At 47.7% G+C, this 21287-nt stretch overlaps 1 protein-coding gene across 3 annotated transcripts in view; it reads left to right on the top strand.

The window, feature by feature from the left end:
- Positions 1–21287, top strand: part of ITGAE (integrin subunit alpha E) — a 343943-nt gene that overhangs the window by 156543 nt on the left and 166113 nt on the right. For all 3 annotated transcript variants that reach the window (XM_063955833.1, XM_063955834.1, XM_063955832.1), the window contains exon 14: positions 467–609. In XM_063955833.1, coding sequence (XP_063811903.1) covers positions 467–609 — 143 coding nt within the window. The remainder of the gene's footprint in view (positions 1–466; positions 610–21287) is intronic.

Genomic DNA, 21287 nt, shown 5'->3' with positions numbered 1-21287 from the left:
TTGCCTGCTCTTCTGGAGGGCCGGGAGGGTCACTCGATTTTAGGGAGCCTCCCGGCCATTCCGGTAGATCTACAGTCTGTGTAATGTGTTTCCTGTACATCTGCAAGTAAAGAAGTGTAGAACAACCACTGTGTCATGGTTGCTAAAGTCCTTATTGAAATATAAGTCACAGGCTTTACAAGGATACTTTAAACTGAAATTAAAAATGTGTGTGTGCATGCACTGTATGGCATTTATATGTACATCAGCGCACTCTATCTACCACCAAGCTAAGGGGTCACATGCCCCTTGGTATTACTGTAGACTTGGATGCAAGTTTGCTACATACACTGTGTGTCAAATACAAGCTAATGGCATTGGTTAGGTGACGGGTCTACTTTAAATTTGATGGAGACAATGTAGACAATGTAAATAAAAATGTAAATTAACCACAAGCTTTTCTTTATTTTGCATGGTCCTACGACAGGCTACAGTGTAAGTTCAGCACAAGGAAATCGTTCATCCTTCTATATAGCTGGAGCGCCAAGACATTCCAATATTGGGAAAGTCATAGTCTTTGAAGAAGATGCTACAGCCTATAAATTATGGCAGATCCTAGAAGGAGAGCAGGTACATGATGATTTCACAACTCTAAATTCCAACCAAGTGGTTGCTACAGTAGATTGCTGTAAAAGAGCATAATGATCCTGATGCAGAGTTGGTAACATTTAGGCCGGGAACGTTAGCAGGAAAAGCCACTCACATGAAAATTGCACATTTATTTCATACTTGCCTACTCTCCCAGAATGTTTGGGAGGCTCCCGAAAAATTGGGTAGTGGTCCCGGCCCCCTGGAAGAATGGGCAAGTCTCCCGGCCAAGTGCCAGCCACTCGCAACTCCCTTCATGCCCTGGCAACAACCACCACGCCGCTGTCCAAAGTTGGCGGCCCGGAGGAGTCAGATGATGCGATTTGCGCCATCCCGGCCCTGCCCCCTGCCCAGAAATGCAGATAATCTCAGCATTGTATAGCAGGGGCGGGGCCATTATGACGCAATTGCGCGGCCATGCCCCTATACATCATCCACCATCCTCGCCCCTGCTGCTACATCACCCCCCCCCCCCCCACTGCTCCTCCCGGTGGGGGCAGCCAGATTGTCAGTAAGTATGATTTATTTGCATATGCTCATCCAGAGGCGTAACTGTGGGAGGCAATGGAGTCGGCTGCCGCCGGGCTCCTGCTCTGTAGGGGGGCACCTCTCCCCTCTGTTCTGTGTGTTCAGTGACACCATTCAATTAACTTCATTGATATTAGCAGCTATCTCTTCCTCCCTGCACCTTACAAGTCACACCCTCTTTATTATAAATACACATTTTACAAGTAACATAACCAGGATTAGATCCCACAACCTATTACACTGCAAGCAGACAAATTACTGATATAGCTATTTGCTCCTGTATAGGAAGTATGAGAATTCTAACTATATGAAGTTACTTATCTGACAATCACAAAGTAACTTCATATAGATAGAAGTCTCATGCTTCCTATACAGGATCAAATAGCTCCATCAGTAAGGTGCTTGCTTCCAGTATGATAGGTCGTGGGTTCTAATGCTGGGTTTGACGCTTGTAAAATAGTTGTCAGAGAAATAATCAACATTGTGAGGACTGAGCAGATCTATGTAGTGTGTGGCTGCACACTACATAGATCTGCCTAGCTGCAATGGTTTTGTACTGACAATTCTAGCTTCATACAGTTTGAATCTGCAGGCTTTCTAAGCAGGAGCAAATAACTCTATCAGTAAGGTGTCTGCATTCAACATAACAGGTTATGGGCTCTAATCCTGGGTATGACTGCTAAAAAAGGTGTGATTTAAAATAAGAGACAATTAAATGTGTGTGTATATATATATATATATATATATATATATATACAGAAATATACACACACACACAAATAGAAAACCACAGCACTCGTCACCCCAGAAGCGGGGTGCAATGTCTGCACTCACCACTCACAGGGTGGGGTGCATGCAGCCCATGGCCACCTACTTAAATATATACAAGCAGAAAATTCAGCACTCACCATAGCAAGCTTACTTATCTTCACAACATCAGTAAATAAATTATGGGGGTTTAGTTAGTAAATTGGCCAATGCACAGAAGCCTGCCAAGGTACGCCACCTTCTTGCAGGTCCTACACTATCACAGACAGTGCCATCTTAACAGCAGTGTAGGCCCCTGGGCACAGCAATGCACTGGGCCCCCTACCCATCCTCCAGCGATAGGGGTTCCGGGTGCTATCAGTGGCAGGTTTGATGTCCCGTGGGCTGTAGGGGGTGTTCTATCTTCCGCTCAGCATGTAGGACCTGGAGCTGTAATTTCTGCTAATTACTCCTTTACTGCACAGATGGGGCTAATCTGTAGAAGGGGGCATTGGGCTGAATGAAGGGGCCCTGGTACATAACTTTAAGGGTGGTAGGGGGAGTTTAATACATCGGGGAGGGGTGTGTAGTGGAGTGGGCTTAATATTTATCATTTTCCGGTGGGAGGTCAGCTTGCTTGACTGCAGATATCTCAAGTTCCTGAAAATATATTCCTTAGCTTTGAATGGGATAAAAAAAAACTAGTCCCACCTTTCAAGAGGTTCTGGGGACTTGGGGATCAGAGTTCAGGAGCCAGAGCAATTCACCAACGAAAATCTAAAACTGCATATTAGGCGTATGGAGCTGGAGCAGGGACCAGCTACTTAAAGGCTGATATCTCTGATTCTGGACATAATAAGCTGCCAGTGTCCACCAAAAGGAGAGAGTCACAGCTTTAGGATTATACCCTCAGAAAAACTGTAAGTCAGACAGAACTCGAGATATCTGGCTGGGAAGAGCAATTAACAGGCTTGGATGGGGACCACTGCTTTCAAGTCGGATATCTCCGGTTCCCCAGGGCCGATTTTCAAAAATCTGGTACTCCTGGAAAGAGGGGACCCTCAGCTATCACCTAGGGCCCTTATACTCCTGGGGCCCTTGGGCAAGAGCCCATTGAGCTAATACGAAAAGATGGCCCTGATCACAAAGTCTTAAAAATTAAAACCTGGCAACTGTATCACACATAATATAACTGCAAATATGCCCACTAGGTTTAATGTGTACCTGCCACATATCGTATGGCTTTTAAAGGTACACTATTCACCTTACACTGGCTGATAAATTACTAAGGAGCAGCTGACACAGGTTTAGAACAATTTAGTTTACATAGGGGTGCATGAAAAAGCTTGTGGCCACAGTTAATAAGAGTTAACCAAAGATTAACCCTGCAATATACAAACAAATATAAAACCATAGCACTCGCTAACTAAACCCCCATCGCAGGGCAAGGCAACCCAGCATGCTACCCACCGAACACCCACTGTGATCATGCTGTAATTGTGATCTTGCCGCAATTACAGCATGGTCGCAGAAACTGTGGATGCCACCTGCCGGCGATGCGACTTAAATCAGCCTCTAGGTTCAGTTAAATTAAATTAATCTAAATACAGATATTTTTTATTTTCATCTTTAAAAAAAATCCTTTCCTTACACAGTCTAAATGGAAATATTAATTAGGTAATGCAAACAGATGCCTATGACTTCATATAAAATAGCAGTCGCATAAATTAATCACACTCCACTGAGCACACACCATTCATATCTAGAATAAGAGAGGGTGTAGCAATGCTCACTTCACTGGCCATGACCCCAGGCCTGCCCGACGTCTTGCAGCCTTGCCCACAGACGATATGGTTCCTGAGAGACATAAATGTGGCTATGGGGGTCATTCCGAGTTGATCGCTCGCTAGCTATTTTTTGCAGCGCTGCGATCAGATAGTCACCGCCTATAGGGGAGTGTATTTTCGCAAGTGTTCGAACGCTTGTGTAGCCGAGCGGTACAAAAAAGTTTTGTGCAGTTTCTCAGTAGGTCTGAACTTACTCAGCCGCTGCGATCACTTCAGCCTGTCAGGTCCCGGAATTGACGTCAGACATTCACCCTGCAAACGCTTGGGCACGCCTGCGTTTTTCCAACCACTCCCAGAAAATGGTCAGTTGACACCCACAAACGCGTTCTTCCTGTCAATCTTCTTGTGATCGGCTGTGCGAATGGATTCTTTGTTAAATCCATCGCACAGCAACGATCCGCTTTGTACCCGTATGACACGCCTGCGCATTGCGGTGCATATGCATGCGCAGCTTTGCCAAGTTTTGACCTGATCGCAGCGCTGCAAAAAATAGTTAGCGTGCGATCAACTCGGAATGACCCCCAATGTCCTGATCTGCCTCAGTTACGGTTATATGAACATGCCTTTACAGCACTTGGCCTATTTGTGCCCACTCCTCCCCTCTCCCTTTCCTGCTACAGTCAAACGTAAGATGTGACTATCTGCATACGGCAGTGGTGGATTTCCCATGAGACACGTGCCTAGGGGTGACACTTGCTGGGGGGGAGGGGGCGGCACAGCATGCTCACTTGCATGAGAGCACCTGCTACGACTACGGCCCAATGAGGCCAGGTGATTCCTTTTTTTTGTTTTTGCCATTACAACTATTTTTTTATCTTGTAACTGGTTTGGCGGGAGGGGGGGGGGGGGGCTATGGGGGGGAGGTCAGAAGGCCCTAACATGAAGGGGCAGTGACGTGATGATGGGCAACCGATAATGGGCCTAATTTAGACCTGATCGTAGCAGCAAATTTGTTAGCAGATGGGCAAAACCATGTGCACTGCAGGTGTGGCAGATATAACATGCGCAGAGAGAGTTAGATTTGGGTGGGTTATTTTGTTTCTGTGCAGGGTAAATACTGGCCGCTTTATTTTTACACTGCAATTTAGATTTCAGTTTTAACACACCCCACCCAAATCTAACTCTCTCTCTGCACATGTTATATCTGCCCCCCCCCCCCCCCCCCCCCATCCCCACTGCAGTGCACATGGGGGGTAATTCCAAGTTGATGCAGCAGGAATTTTGTTAGCAGTTGGGCAAAACCATGTGCACTGCAGGGGAGGCAGATATAACATGTACAGGCTCAGAAAGAGTTAGATTTGGGTGGGTTATTTTATGTCTGTGCAGGGTAAATACTGGCTGCTTTATTTTTACACTGCAAATTAAATTGCAGATTGAACACACCACACCCAAATCTAACTCTCTCTGCACATGTTAAATCTGCCTCCCCTACAGTGCACATAGGGGGTAATTCCAAGTTGATCGCAGCAGGATTTTTGATAGCAATTGGGCAAAACCATGTGCACTGCAGGGGGGGCAGATATAACATGTGAAGAGAGAGATAGATTTGGGTGGGGTGAGTTCAATCTGCAATCTAAATTGCAGTGTAAAAATAAAGCAGCCAGTATTTACCCTGCACAGAAACAAAATAACCCACCCAAATCTAACTCTCTCTGCAAATGTTATATCTGCCCCCCCTGCAGTGCACATGGTTTTGCCCAACTGCTAACAAATTTCCTGCTGCGATCAACTTGGAATTACCCCCATGGGCCCTAATTCTGAGTTGATCGCAGCAGCAACTTTGTTAGCAGTTGGGCAAAACCATGGCCCTCATTCCGAGTCGTTCGCTCGGTATTTTTCATCGCATCGCAATGAAAATCCGCTTAGTACGCATGCGCAATATTCGCACTGCGACTGCGCCAAGTAATTTAACAATGAAGATAGTATTTTTACTCACGGCTTTTTCATCGCTCCGGCGATCGTAATGTGATTGACAGGAAATGGGTGTTACTGGGCGGAAACACGGCGTTTTATGGGCGTGTGGATGAAAACGCTACCGTTTCCGGAAAAAACGCAGGAGTGGCTGGAGAAACGGGGGAGTGTCTGAGCGAACGCTGGGTGTGTTTGTGACGTCAAACCAGGAACGACAAGCACTGAACTGATCGCACAGGCAGAGTAAGGTTGAAGTTACTCAGAAACTGCAAAGTAGTGTGTAATCGCAATATTGCGAATACATCGGTCGCAATTTTAAGAAGCTAAGATACACTCCCAGTAGGCGTAGGCTTAGCGTGTGTAACTCTGCTAAATTCGCCTTGCGACCGATCAACTCGGAATGAGGGCCCATGTGCACTGCAGGAGGGGCAGATATAACATGTGCAGAGAGAGTTAGATTTGGGTGGGGTGTATTCAAACTGAAATCTAAATTGCAGTGTAAACATAAAGCAGCTAGTATTTACCCTGCACAGAAACAAAATAACCCACCCAAATCTAACTCTCTCTGCAAATGTTATATCTGCCCCCCCTGCAGTGCACATGGTTTTACCCAACTGCTAACAAATTTGCTGCTACGATCAGGGCTGAATTAGGCCTATTGTTTGACTCCTAAATTTGCCCCTTCATATGGGTGTATAAGTGCACATGTTTTGGTGCACACGCACAGTACCTGTGTGCAGGGGTGTATCTAGGGGTCCGAGACGCCCTAGCAAAGTAAGGGAATAGAGCCCCCAAATCCTCCTTTCCCTATGTTTTCCCACCTACAACACATTAAAAACAAAAAACTTAAAATAGAGATTAATTGAAAAAGTATTTTAAGATGGAAATAGATTTAGCAAATATACCCCGCGGTGTCCGGCACTCCCTATTAAAATCTCCCAGTAGTCACCAGTAACATAAGGTATGAGACAAGGGGAGGGGTCACTGTGTGCAGCTGTACAGCCTCTGCCCGGTGGGTGGGGGTGGTGTATGACCTAGTTGGCAGATAGTGGAGGTGACAGGGGATGTAAGGAATGTGGCAAATAATGGGGGCTGGCTGGAGGTGGCAGAGGGAAGGTGGCAGATCATAGAGGTAAGGGATTGCAGATTGTGGGTAACTGTCAGGGGTGGCAGATAGTGGAGATAACGGGATAGAAGTAGAGTGGAAGATAATGGGTGCACAGAAAGAATGTGTCAGATCATGGAGGTAGCTGGCAAAGGGTAGAAGACAGTGGGGGGACTGGCAGGGGTAGCAAATAGTCGAGGTAACAAGGGATAGGAGTAGTGGCATAACTACAGTGGGTGCAGCTGCTATTGGGCCCGGACTGATCCCAGGACCCGCTGCTCCCCCCTGCACACTGCCACAGGCTACCTCTGAGGCCCACCACTCCCCCATCAATAGGATAGATGCCCGCCGCTTGTAGCACCCCCCTGCAGCCGCGGAGGATATGGCAGGGGGGTGGGGGGCCCCTACCTGTCAGGCTCTGAGCACCAACAGCAGAGCAGTGCCGTGATTTGTGGGGATTTAGGGGACGGGCCTAATGCTGGTAACCCCACCCCCATCAGACACCTCTGCTGTAGCAGTAATGTATCTCCTGCTTACTTCCCCCACTCTCTACCCTCGATCTCTCCCTGACACTTTCGTTATACTCTCTCTCCTTCACTTCCTTCCTGTCACTATCTCTCCCTCCCTGACACTGTCTCTCTCCTTCTCTCTTTCTCATGCTCTGTCACTGTCTCTCTCCCTGGCACTGTCTCTCTCCATCCCTCTCTTCCTTTCTGACATTATTTCTCTCTCACTGTCTCCCCCTGACACTCTCTCTCTCACTGTCTCCCCCTGACACTCTCTCTCCCTGATACTCTCTCTCCCCCTCTCTCTCTCTGGCACTCTCTCTCTCTCCCTCTCTTTCTCTTCCCGACACACTCTCTCTCCCTGACACTCTCTCTCTCGTTCTCACTCTCCCTCCCTGTCTGTCTCTCCCTGACACACTGACCTGCTCCCCCTCTCTTTTGATATCCCTACCTCCCTGACACTCTCTCTCCCTCTGACTCCCCCCTCTCTCCCTGATGCCCTCTCTCTCTCTCTCTTCCCCTCTCACTCCTTTTTCTCTCTTTCTCCCTGACACCCTCTCTCTTGCTTCTTTCTCTTATTCCCTGGATTTCCATGAAACCTCCTCTCTCTCTCCCTGACCCCTCTCTTTCTTACTCCCCCTGACACACTTGTTGTCTCTCTCCCACCCCCTCACTCTCTCTCTCCTGCCCCCCTAAGGGGCCTTGTAGTGACAACGGCGGGAAGGGGGGTGCTTTTAAGATTAGATATTGCTATGGAGCCTTCAAAGTTCCATTTATGCCCCTGGATAGGGGGGGGGGGGGGGGGGGGGGGAGGCGATGTTTTTAATGTGCTACTTACTCATTCCCCATCAGTAATGTTTTTATGATAGCTCCTCCTGCCCCTCCCCAGCTGTTCTTTATCACTCTACTTAGCCTTCCATCAGTAATTAGTATAATATGCTACAGACATGCCCTCCCTATCAGGAGGGTTAAGCTGGGCTACAGGAGGGAGTACTCACGGAGCGATCGCTGCTTAAAATCTAAGCAATCTGACTAGATTGCTTAGATTGTAAGCATGATCTCTCCGTGTGTACACCCCACAGCGATAGCGATGCGCAGCCCCGCGCATCGCTATCGCTGGTGCTAGATTGACCTAGCAGGCCTAGCAGGTCGCTCATTTCACCCGCTGGAGCGCTTCCCCCCCTCCCCCCCCAGGTTCGCACGGCACACATCTCTCTCCAAATCTGCAGGGGGGGGGGGGTAGTGTTAGGCTGCGGGGGGGGGGGGGGAGGTTAGGCTGCGATTTGGGTTAGGCTGTGGGGGGATGGTTAGGGTCAAGCTGCGGGGGGGAGGGGGGTTGGGGTTAGGCTGAGGAGGGGAGGTTAGGTTCAGGGTTACACTGCAGTATCTTCTGGCTGTTGGTGTCCTGGAATCCTCTATCAGCCTGAAGTCCTGGTACTTCACCTCACTCTCCCTAGGCCGGCTGTGAGCTCCTTAGCAGCCAGGTGAGCCCACTCTGCAAACTGCATCCTCTCTCACCTGCAGCCTCAGCTCCGCGGCCAGAGAAGTCTCTTCTCCCCTTCCTGCGTCCCTTGATGCTGCTCAGGGCTCCGCCGGCTGTAGACTACAGGGAATACTGCAGCGGCACTGGCAGCAACCTGCTAACTCATTAAAGTGCTGACTGGGCTGTATATATGGAGCCCTATATTATATCCAGCTGCGGCTCCGCAGAAAACATGTCCAACTCCTTCTACAAACCTGATAGTAGCCAGCAGTGTGACAGAGTGACCGCTCCCTGTCAGCATTCCAGGGAGTGGATGAGGAAGCCGTGCAGGAGCAGGAGAAACCTACCCAGCAGGTCAGACACCGGTAACGCAGCCAGACCTGCTGCCAGCAAGGAGGAGGCACTGCTCTCACTTTGCCAGCGCCGCCTGTCAGTCTGACAAGCGCAGCGGTAGCCGACAGCAATGTTGGACCCAGCAGCAGGGTAGCAGAGCGGCGAGAGTGCCTCTCCTGGCCGGCGCCTCCCTGCAATGCATGCCCTTGCTTAGTGGGTACTGCCGGCTCTGTATGTAGTACTAGTATGTGTACCATTATTATGTAGTATTGTTTTTATCCATTTTCTGTGTAGCATTTATCCAACTATTGCTATTTAGTAGTTATCCCAAGCCAGGGGTGGACATGCGCTGGCTGAGCTGTCTTACTACTCTGATTATATTGAGTATTTGAGCAGCATGCAGGGGAACATAGAGGGGTGCAGAGCAGAACAAACCTTACTTACTGTTTAGTCTGATTCTTCACCTGGATAGTGAATGCCATGGAAATGGCTGTCTTTGCTGCAGCTCCTCTTCCTCTCCTCCATCAGAAATTTAGCGCCTGGGACTTCAGCCTCCCGGCGCCAAAGGACAACCTCTGTCACACAGGGGAAGCCATGATCAGAGACATAAGGAAGAAAGGAAGAGACCTTGGAGAGGGGAGGGCGCCCTCTCCTCCCGCTCCTGCTGGGTCCGTACCAGGCAGATAGCACACATCAGTGTGAGAGCTCAGCGTTACCGGGTGAGCGGGGACTGGCGGCGGGTGGCGCAGCAGCTGGCGGTGACATATAATGAATCAAAGTGACTCATTGAAATGCCATTAGCTATCGGTCCCTTATTGCAAAGCACTGGCTGCACTGCCGCTAGTTCTGCCTCTGTATCATAAACATGGAAACATATCACCAATCCAAGGAAAACAGTGTAAACTGTGTCACAGACTACACTCAGAAAATGGGAGCTTTCAAGACCATGGGGCTTATGAAATTATCTGCTAGGTGCACGCTCTGCGGAAATTCCAGCAAGCCTATCCATATTTTAAAGTGGCTGTCATTCAAGGAGGTCCGGCACTCCAACTGTGGCGTCACTAGGGGGCGTGGGGCCAGTGAACGTGTGTACAATCACCTTGGAAACAAGGACGGCTAAAGGAACAAGAATGCATCATGTATAAATAAAACAATAATGACAGCAATAATAGACTTAACACAGTGGGAGACGGATATGTGTAATATTAATTTAAAGGGGGATGGAGGAGGGATGAGGCTAACATAAGAACATTAGATGTAGGACAAGTCACAATGATGACTGGTGAAAGAAACTGAAAGTGGCCCATTATGTCACTGAAGATATAAAGCAGCTATATAGACATATGTTAGTGCTATAAGAGCGCTATCAGGCAAAATATTAAATATAATAAGGAAGTGGACAACTATATAAACATATGTTAGTGCCATATGAGCGCTATCAGACCAGATATTAAATATAGTAAGGGAGTGGACAACAATACGTGTCCTAAAGCATTATTATAAAAACTCCTAAAGAAAGCATGTATATGATAGTAGTTCATTCAAACCCAAGGGTTTGACAGTCTGCAGTATATGTATCCACCAAGCATCTTTATGTAAGAGGATGCGTCCGCAATTACCACCTCTCAACGATTCTGGGACCCCGTCAATAATTTTGTATCGTATAGATGATAAACTATGTTAGAGTTCCTTAAAATGGCGGGCCACTGGTTGTTCCACTCCACGACCCTCAAGGGCGGCATGTATACTGGATCGATGCAGTGCTATTCTTTCTTTAAATTGTCGGATATTTTGCCAATATAGAGAAGCCCACAAGGGCACTTGATGTAATAGATGACAAACAGACTTGAACAAGTAAATGGGTACTTTATGTTGAACTTCTTCCCTGATCTGGGGTGATCGAAAATGGCACCCGATTCTAGAATGCTGCACGTTGTGCAGCCCAGACACTTATAATTACAAGGCTTTCTTATATATATATATATATATATATATATATTTATATAGAAACTGATGCCGTTCTTATAGCGAGGGGTATACTCCATCCACTCCTACTATAAAAAAGAACAGGCGGCACTCCAAGGTCTTAGTGAAGAAAAATCGTGTATTGAAAAATCAATGATATAAGTGGCACATGACGCCAACGTTTCAGCGCCGCGCAGGGCGCTTTTGTCAAGGCTGTGTGCAAAGACTGCAAACAAAACAAACCAAAACAGTGTGAATTCTTACCTTATATGTGGACAAGACCGTGCCACGGAGCTGCGGGGACTGGCGTTCAGCAGGGCTTCCGGTGTGTGTTCACCTCGCGTTACCAGGAAATGACGTCACTGGTTGCTAGGCGACCGCGGGCGTCCCTGCCTAGCAACCAGTGACGTCATTTCCTGGTAACGCGAGGTGAACACACACCGGAAGCCCTGCTGAACGCCAGTCCCCGCAGCTCCGTGGCACGGTCTTGTCCACATATAATGTAAGAATTCACACTGTTTTGGTTTGTTTTGTTTGCAGTCTTTGCACACAGCCTTGACAAAAGCGCCCTGCGCGGCGCTGAAACGTTGGCGTCATGTGCCACTTATATCATTGATTTTTCAATACACTATTTTTCTTTACTAAGACCTTGGAGTGCCGCCTGTTCTTTTTTATAGTAGGAGTGGATGGAGTATACCCCTCGCTATAAGAACGGCATCAGTTTCTATTGGACTTTAGGATGGCACCAAGGCAGCTGCTAATTTAAGTGAGTGCCGACCTCACCAGTTTTGTATATATATATATATATATATATATATATATGGACACTTTATTGATGTTTTAATACAATTGATATTTTCACAAGACCTCGAGTGCCGCAGATTCTTTTCGTTTGTTGTTGGATTCCAAACTGAGGGCACCGGGGCATTTTGGACCCTACAGTGGAGTGCCGGGCTGTTTCCATTTTGTTTTATATATATATATATATATATATATATATATATATACATACAGTAGGTTTGGATAATGCAAATTACAGAACAATATAATATGTGTGTGCCATTCAAATATACTGTAGCAGAAAGATAAAGCCATGGAAAACCAACAGGAGAACATGCATTTTATAAAAATATGTTTACTTCATTTATACATAGTGAATATCAATGTCAAACATGTAATTAAAAATAGGAACATACTGTATAATAATTTGAAATTTTAAAAATTAATATACTATAAAAATTCAAGATAGCACATATTAGCAGGAAAATACATTATACATTATAGAAACATAGAATTTGAAGGTAGATAAGAACCATTTGGCTGCGGGAAGGGGGGGAGGGTGTAGATTTAGGCGGCGGGGAGTGACAGTTTTAGAGTAATGGGGCCATGTGGAACTTTGCAGGCCCCATAGAAAAATCTTGTTAGGTTTAGGCTGCGGGGGGATGGTTATGGTTAGGCTACAGGTGTGTGTGTGTGTGTGGGGGGAGGGGGTTAGGCTTATGCACCAGGGAGGAATAGGGTCAGGCTGTGCGGGGAGATCAGTTTTAGGCTGTGGGGAGTGAGGATAGGTTTATTGCACCCCCTGGGTTAAGGTTAGGATGTGAGGGGGGGGGGGGGGGGGGCAGGTTTAGGCTGCATGGAGGGGGGATCAAGTTTAGGCTGCGCGTTGGGGGAAGAGGGGGGGGGGGGGGAGTTAGGTTTAGGCACCCCCAGGGAGGAGAAAGGCCATCTGCCCAACCTAATAGCTCTTGCCAAATCACCAACTTCAAACCCAAAGCCAAGCACATAGTAATACTTTTGCCCCCAATATCGACTATGAAGAACAACAGGTAAACAAAGGACATTACGGACTGCTTCAGTACCTCTTGGAATGCCTCCTAATGCATCTCTCTATGTCCTATCCACTGAACTACACTCAACTCCAGGAACAGGAAAAGAGGGGGTTTGGAATCCTTACTTGACTTGAGGCAAAAAACACAAAATGTCCAACAGCCAGCAAAACCTAGGTTAAAAACTGGTGGTAAAACAAAAATTCCTCAAGACCCCCACCAAAGGTAGTGAGTAGCTAGTACTCAAGTTAAGATGTAGTGCCAGACTGATGTATGATGTATCTCTTGTACACACCAGACTTCCATCTGCCAAGCACTTGAATTTTGCCCATGAAACAGCAGCCGTGGCAGCGTCAATGCAAAATGAGTGTGATCCATAGTCGACAGGGGAACGACTCAGTGCCAAGATGTAATGCTTCAAAATCCAGCCAAAAAGCAAGCAAGTAACCGGTGACACATAAATGTGCCTCAACCACACTCCCACAATATCCGGACAGAGTCTCAAAGAAGATGCCGCCAAGACCACGGACAAAGCCTGCGTACCCCAATGAAAACCCAGCATATCTTAGTTCTGGATGACAGCTCCCAAAATTTTCCCCAGAGTCATAATTTTGCAGTCACAATGTCTGCATATTTTGGCAACCCATTTGCAACACCCAACAGCACTGAGGAGGCCCAGGCACAGAGCACCCAGGAACAGCTTCCTCTCCAGATACCTGTTCCCTTGGCATCAAAATGTCATAAACACTTTTGCTCCTGCCCCGAACATAATTGTCATAGCCCAGCCATAGTAATCTGTATGGGCTGCCATGCTGAGCTGCCATGCCAGTGACCTGTATGGGCTGCGCCAGGAGAACCATGCCACCTTCCTGTTATGAGATTGGCCACTGGCTATCACTGCTGTTACTGACCTGAAAGTTCAGCCCAGCATGGCCTCTAGCAAAAGGCTTCCAGCCGGAAACCCCCAATCATGGCCAATTGCATGCACAGAGCCAGACAGGTCTCATGCCTCAGGCGCAGGTGGCCATGTCCACGGGAGGGTGTAACCAAGACTGGGGGAACCCTCATGATGGTCAGAAATCTGGCAGGAAATCACTTGGGAAGAATCTGTTGAGATCGATGCACCGTGCATGGCATAGGGACTAGGGAGCAAATGGTGTTATTCTGAAGCCATTGAGCCAAGCATGATGTATGGAAGAAATGACAGCATGATGTCATTGCAGCTTCCTCTCTGAACTCAAATTGTGAGTGACAGATGGTACAGAACTCCTTGGCTTCTCCTTCCCCAACAGTGCATACGCTGTACAGTAGGTGGGCAGATGAGAAAGGTCTAGTCTGTGCGATGGCTTCATATGACCTGGCACTTGCTCCACTTCCCGCTGTTCCTGAGGATGGACCTCCTGAAAGTCCTCTTGATGGTTTCCTTCCTGATGGTGGTCAACTTGACAATACTACTGCTGGTGCCCTTTCTTAGGATGGTCCTCCTGATGATGCTCCCAAGGATGGTGCTCCTTTCTAGATATGGTGCTTCTGATGGTGCTCTTCCGCAAGATGGTGCTCCTGATAATCCTCCTGCTGCAGCCTTTCCTGAGGATTGTCCTCCTGATAGTGCCCTTCCTGAGGATGGTGCTTGCCCTTGCTAAGGATGGTGCTCTTGAGTATGGTGTTCGTGAGAATGCTCTTGGTGGACTGAGGCATCCTGATCTGGTGCTCCAAGTCGTCTTGTTAGATCCATCTGAAAAGATATTTCATACATTGCAGATATAATAGATAGTCATTGGCAACACGTACAGATCAAATATTGCTGGTATACAGTGAGTTACAGAAATAACAATTATCGTAATGAAATGAGCTGCACAAGTATCAGTGTATAGATGTTTATCCTCCAAGCACAACTGGGAATAATGTGATATAGTTACGTCTAGAAAGGGCTGGCAGCTGGTATGGTGACAAAGCCCCTTTCAGTATAATATTTGTGTTATCAAAACTATAAAAAATAGGAATTTAATACCTACTGGTAATTCCTTTTCTTCTAGTCCGTAGTGGATACTGGGGTCTTGTACTTTAGTACCATGGGTATAGATTGGGTCCACTGGAGCCTGGCATTTTAAAACTTTTAGTGTGTGTATGTGTGAGCTGGCTCCTCCCCTCTATGCCCCTCCTACCAGACTCAGTCTAGGAAAACTGTGCCCGAGGAGACGGACATAATATGAGAGAAGAACAATACCACAGCAGTGAGGCAACAAGCCAACACACAACCCTGAATGAAAGGGAGTCGCTAACCCAAACAGATGGTAGCAACACCATCCAAAACCGGATAGCACGGCTATCCCAACAACAAAATTGGACCGCAACGTCGGTCCAACCAAATACAGTACTTACACAGTTAAGCTGGAACGAAGCATTGAGGCGGGCACCAAGGATCCACTACGGACTAGGAGAAAAGGAATTACCGATAGGTATTAAATTCCTCTTTTCTCTTACATCCCAAAGCTTCCAAACGGGTGGGAGAGTGCTGAGACCCCTGTAAAACCGTCTGACCAAACTGAAGGTCATCCTTGGCCAAGGTATCGTACCTATAGAGTTTGACAAATGTGTTCGAACCAGACCAAGTTGCAGCTCGGCACAATTGGAGGGCTAAGACACCCCAGGCAGCCGCCCAGGAAGAGCCCACCGACCTCATCGAGTGGGCCTGAATAGACAATGGCAAAGGCAGAGCCACTGAAGTATAAGCCTGTTGAATGGTCAACCAGAGTCAACGAGCAATAGATTGCTTAGAGGCTGGCCGACCAATCTTGGAGGCATCATAAAGGACAAACAGCGAGTCATATTTCCAATGACGGGCCGTCTTTTGACAAAGTTTCAGAGCACTGACCACATCCAAGGACTCAGGACCAATGGAAGCGTCAGATAATACCGGAACCACAATAGGCTGATTCACATGAAAAGCTGACACCACTTTCGGCAAAAACTGAGGACTGGTCCTAAGTTCCGCCCTGTCTGTGTGAAAACTCAAATAAGGGCTGTTACAGGATAAGGCCCCTAATTCAGAGACACGCCTGGCAGACGCCAAAGCCAATAACATCATCGTCTTCCAGGTGAGAAATTTCAACTCAACCCTACGTAAGGGTTCAAACCAATCCAATTGGAGAAAAGACAGAGCCACATTGAGGTCCCACAGAGATGTGGGAGGTACAAAGGGCGGTTGCATATGAAGTACACCCTTCAGAAAAGTCTGTACTTCAGGCAACATGGAAAGCTGTTTCTGGAAGAAAATAGAGAGCGCCGGAATCTGGACTTTGATGGAGCCTAAGCGTAGGCCCATATCCACTCCCGCTTGCAGGAAAAGTAGAAAACGACCAATTCTAAATTCCACGGGAGGAACCTTTCTATTTTCACACCAGGAAACATACTTTTTCCAAATACGATGATAATGTTTTGACGTAACCATCTTCCTGGCCTGGACCATGGTGGAAATAACCCGAGAGAGAAGACCCTTTCTCGCTAGAATCTCCCTCTCAACTTCCAAGCCATCAAATGTAGCCACTGTAAGTCTGGATAGACGAACGGACCTTGCTGAAGAAGATCATATTGGAGTGGAAGAAGCCAGGGATTCTCCAGAGTCATGGCCAGGAGGTCAGAGTACCATGCTCGTTGAGGCCAATCTGGGGAAATTAGAATTGCCAGAACACTTTCCCTTCTTAGCCTTTTTAGCACCCTTAGGAGCAACGGTAAAGGAGGGAGCAGGTACACATACTGGTACGGCCATGGCGCTGTCAGTGCGCCCACTGCTACAGCTTGTGGATCCCTCGTTCTGGAACAGTAACGGCATAACTTCTTGTTTGATGTAAAGCCATCAGATCTATCTGCAGACAGCCCCACCAGTGAATTAGTTGTTGAAACACCTGGGGATGTAGTCCCCATTCCCCCGGATAGAGGTCGTGCCTGCTGAGGAATACTACTTCCCAGTTGTCCACTCCTGGAATGAATATGGCTGAGATGGCCCTTATGTTGACCTCCGCCCAGAAGAGGATCTTTGACACTTCTCGCATCGCCACTCTGCTTCTTGTTCCTCCCTGTCGGTTTATGTACGCCACCGCCGTGGCGTTGTTTGATTGAACCTGGATCGCCTGACCCTTAAGGAGATGGGAGGCTTGTTGAAAGGCATTGTAAACTGCCCTGAGTTCCAGGATATATATCGGTAAAGTCGATTCTTTAACTAACCACAACCCTTGGAACTGAGCCCCTTGGGTCACTGCACCCCAACCCCGGAGGCTGGCATCCGTTGTCAGTAGAATCCACGAGTGGACATTGAAACATCTGCCCTCTACTAGGTGAGGAGTTTGAGGCCACCATAATAGAGAAATCCGGGCTTTTGGAGATAGGGTCACTTCCTGATGCATATGCAGGTGAGAACCCGACCACTTGTCCAGCAGATCCAGTTGAAATGGCCGGGCATGAAACCTGCCGTATTGGATTGCCTCGTAAGCAGCCACCATCTTGCCCAGTAATCTGATGCAAAGATGTATAGACACCATGCGAGGACTGAGTACAGAGCGGACCATAGCCTGGATAGCCGAGGCCTTTTCCATCGGGAGAAACACCTTTTGAGATACCGTCTAGTATCAGTCCCAGGAACTGAAGACGCTGGGTCAGTTCCAGGTGAGATTTCTGGAAATTTAAGATCCACCCATGATCCGTGAGTAGGCGGGTAGTCAGATCCATGCTGTGTAGCAGACATTTCCTGGACACAGCCTTTATTAGGAGATCATCCAAGTAGGGGATTATGTTTACGCCCATCATTCACAATGCAGCGTCATCTCCGCCATGACCTTGGTGAAGACCCTCAGAGCTGTGGATAATCCGAAGGGTAAGGCCTGAAACTGGAAATGGTCGTTCAATATGGTGAACCTTTGGTAAGCCTGATGAGGGAGCCACATGGGAATGTGAAGGTAAGCATCCTTGACATCTACAGACACCAGCAACTCCCTCTCCTCCAGAGTGGACACCACCGCCCTCAGGGACTCCATCTTGAATTTGAACACCTGCAGATACGGGTTGAGAGACTTCAGATTCAAGATGGGGCGCACCGAACCATCTGGTTTGGGAACAACAAAAAATAGGATTTTAATACCTACCGGTAAATCCTTTTCTCTTAGTCCGTAGAGGATGCTGGGGTCACTTCAAGAACCATGGGGTATAGATGGGATCCACAGGAGACATGGGAACTTTAAGACTTTCAAAGGGGTGTGAACTGTCTCCTCCCTCTATGACCTTCATCCAGACTCCAGTTATAGGAACTGTGCCCAGGGAGACGGACATTTCGAGGAAAAGGATTTATTTATAAAACTAAGGTGAGATACATACCAGCTCACACCTCAAGCACGCCGTACAACATGGCATTTAACACAATGCAAGTCAACGGCATGAACAACATCAGCAACAGGCTGACTATAAACGTAACACAACCTGTGTTCAACCACAACTAATAACTGCAGATACAGTACGCACTGGGACGGGCGCCCAGCATCCTCTACGGACTGAGAGAAAAGGATTTACCGGTAGGTATTAAAATCCTATTTTCTCATACGTCCTAGAGGATGCTGGGGTCACTTCAAGAACCATGGGGTTTATACCAAAGCTCTAGAAGGGGCGGGAGAGTGCGGATGACTCTGCAGCACCGATTGACCAAACATGAGGTCCTTATCAGCCAGGGTATCAAACTTGTAGAACTTCGTAAAGGTGTTTGAACCCGACCAAGTAGCCGCTCGGCAAACCTGTAATGCCGATACCCCCCGGGCAGCCGCTCAGGACGAGCCCACCTTTCTGGTAGAATGGGCTTTCACCGATTTCGGTAACGGCAATCCAGCCATAGAATGAGCCTGCTGAATTGTATGACAGATCCAGCGCGCAATAGTCTGCTTGGAAGCAGGAGCCCCAATTTTATTGTGAGCATACAGGACAAACAGAGCCTCAGTTTTCCTAAACTGAGTCATTCTGGCCACATAAATTTTCAAAGTTCTGACAACGTCGAGAAACTTTGATTCCAGCAAGGAGTCAGTAGCCACTGGCACCACAATAGGTTGGTTCAAGTGGAACGACGAAACCACTTTTGGCAGAAATTGCTGACGAGTCCTCAACTTTGCTCTATCTTCATGGAAGATCAAATAAGGGCTCTTGTGAGACAAGGCCGCCAATTCAGACACCCGCCTGGCGGATGCTAATGCCAACAGCATGACCACTTTCCAAGTGAGGAAATTCAACACCACCTTTTGTAAAGGTTCAAACCAATGAGATTGGAGGAACTGCAACACCACGTTAAGATCCCACAGTGCCACAGGGGGCACAAAAGGAGGTTGGATGTGCAACACGCCTTTCACAAAAGTCTGAACTTCTGGGAGGGAGGCCAATTGTTTTTGGAAGAAAACCGATAAGGCTGAAATTTGTACTTTAATGGAGCCCAACTTTAGGCCCGCATCCACACCGGCTTGTAGAAAATGGAGAAAACGTCCTAACGGAAACTCTTCCGTAGGAGCCTTCTTGGATTTACACCAAGACACGTATTTTCTCCAAATACGGTGGTAATGTTTAGACGTTACTCCTTTCCTGGCCTGAATAAGAGTGGGGATGATTTCCTTGGGAATACCCTTTCGGGCTAAGCTCCGGCGTTCAACCTCCAAGCCGTCAAACGAAGTTGCGGTAAGTCTTGGAACACGCACGCCCCCTGCTGTAACAGATCCTCCCTCAGAGGAAGAGGCCAGGGATCTCGTATGAGTAATTCCTGAAGATCTGGATACCAAGCCCTTCTTGGCCAGTCTGGAACAATGAGGATCGCTTGAACCTTTGTTCTTCTTATGATCTTTATCACTTTTGGAATGAGTGGAAGTGGAGGAAACACGTACACCGACTGAAACACCCATGGTGTCCCTAGGGCGTCCACTGCTATTGCTTGAGGGTCTCTTGACCTGGAACAATATCTCTGAAGTTTCTTGTTGAGGCGGGACACCATCATGTCTATTTGAGGAATTCCCCAAAGACTTGTCACTTCTGCAAAGACCTCTTGATGAAGACCCCACTCTCCTGGATGGAAATCGTGTCTGCTGAGGAAGTCTGCTTCCCAGTTGTCCACTCCTGGAATGAAGATCGCTGACAGAGCGCTTGCATGCCTTTCCGCCCAGCGGAGAACCTTTGTGGCCTCTGCCATTGCCGCTCTGCTTTTTGTTCCGCCCTGGCGGTTTACGTACGCTACTGCTGTTATGTTGTCCGACTGAATCAAGACGGGCCGATTGCGAAGAAGATGTTCTGCTTGCAGAAGGCTGTTGTGAATTGCCCTTAACTCCAGAACGTTTATGTGTAGACACATTTCCTGGCTTGACCATCTTCCCTGGAAGCTTTCCCCCTGCGTGACTGCTCCCCAGCCTCGGAGACTCGCATCTGTGGTCACTAAGATCCAGTCCTGGATCCCGAACCTGGGTCCCTCCAGGAGGTGAGAGCTGTGAAGCCACCACAAGAATGAGATTATGGTCTTGGAAGACAGGATTATCCTTCGGTGCATGTGCAGATGGGACCCGGACCACTTGTCCAACAGGTCCCACTGAAACACTCTGGCATGGAATCTGCCAAACTGAATGGCCTCGTAGGCCGCCACCATCTTCCCCAGCAACCGAGTGCATTGATGGATCGATACTCTTGCTGGTTTCAGCATTTGTTTGAACAGGTTCTGAATTTCCAGAGCCTTTTCCACTGGAAGAAAGACTCTCTGTAATTCTGTGTCCAGAATCATTCCCAAAAACGACAGCCGTCTCGTCGGAACCAACTGTGATTTTGGCAAGTTTAGAAGCCAACCATGTTGCTGCAGAATCAGGGAGAGCGTAATGTTCTGCATTAATTGGTCCCTGGATCTCGCCTTTATCAGGAGATCGTCCAAGTACAGGATAATCGTGACTCCTTGCTTGCGTAGGAGAACCATCATTTCGGCCATTACTTTGGTGAAAACCCTCGGAGCCGTAGACAGACCAAAGGCAACGTCTGAAATTGGTAATGACAATCCCGAACTGCAAACCTCAGGTAAGTCTGATGTGGCGGATAAATGGGAACATGTAAGTAGGCATCCTTTATGTCTACCGACACCATAAAATCCCCCTCCTCCAGACTGGAGATCACTGCCCAGAGAGATTCCATCTTGAATTTGAATTTTTTTAGGTAGAAATTGAGGGATTTGAGGTTCAGGATTGGTCTGACTGAGCCGTCTGGCTTCGGTACCACGAACAGGCTCGAATAAAAGCCTTCTCCCTGTTGTGACGGGGGAGCCCTGACAATGGGGTAAATTTACCAAGATGAGAGTTCTATTTAAGATGGGATGTTGCCCATAGCAACCAATCATATTCCATGTATTATCTTCTAGAA

Source organism: Pseudophryne corroboree, chromosome 2 (assembly GCF_028390025.1).
Source record: "Pseudophryne corroboree isolate aPseCor3 chromosome 2, aPseCor3.hap2, whole genome shotgun sequence".
In the NCBI taxonomy this organism is placed as follows: domain Eukaryota; kingdom Metazoa; phylum Chordata; class Amphibia; order Anura; family Myobatrachidae; genus Pseudophryne; species Pseudophryne corroboree.
The sequence above is the reverse complement of the archived record's forward strand: the minus strand, read 5'-3'. Positions and strand labels throughout refer to the sequence as shown.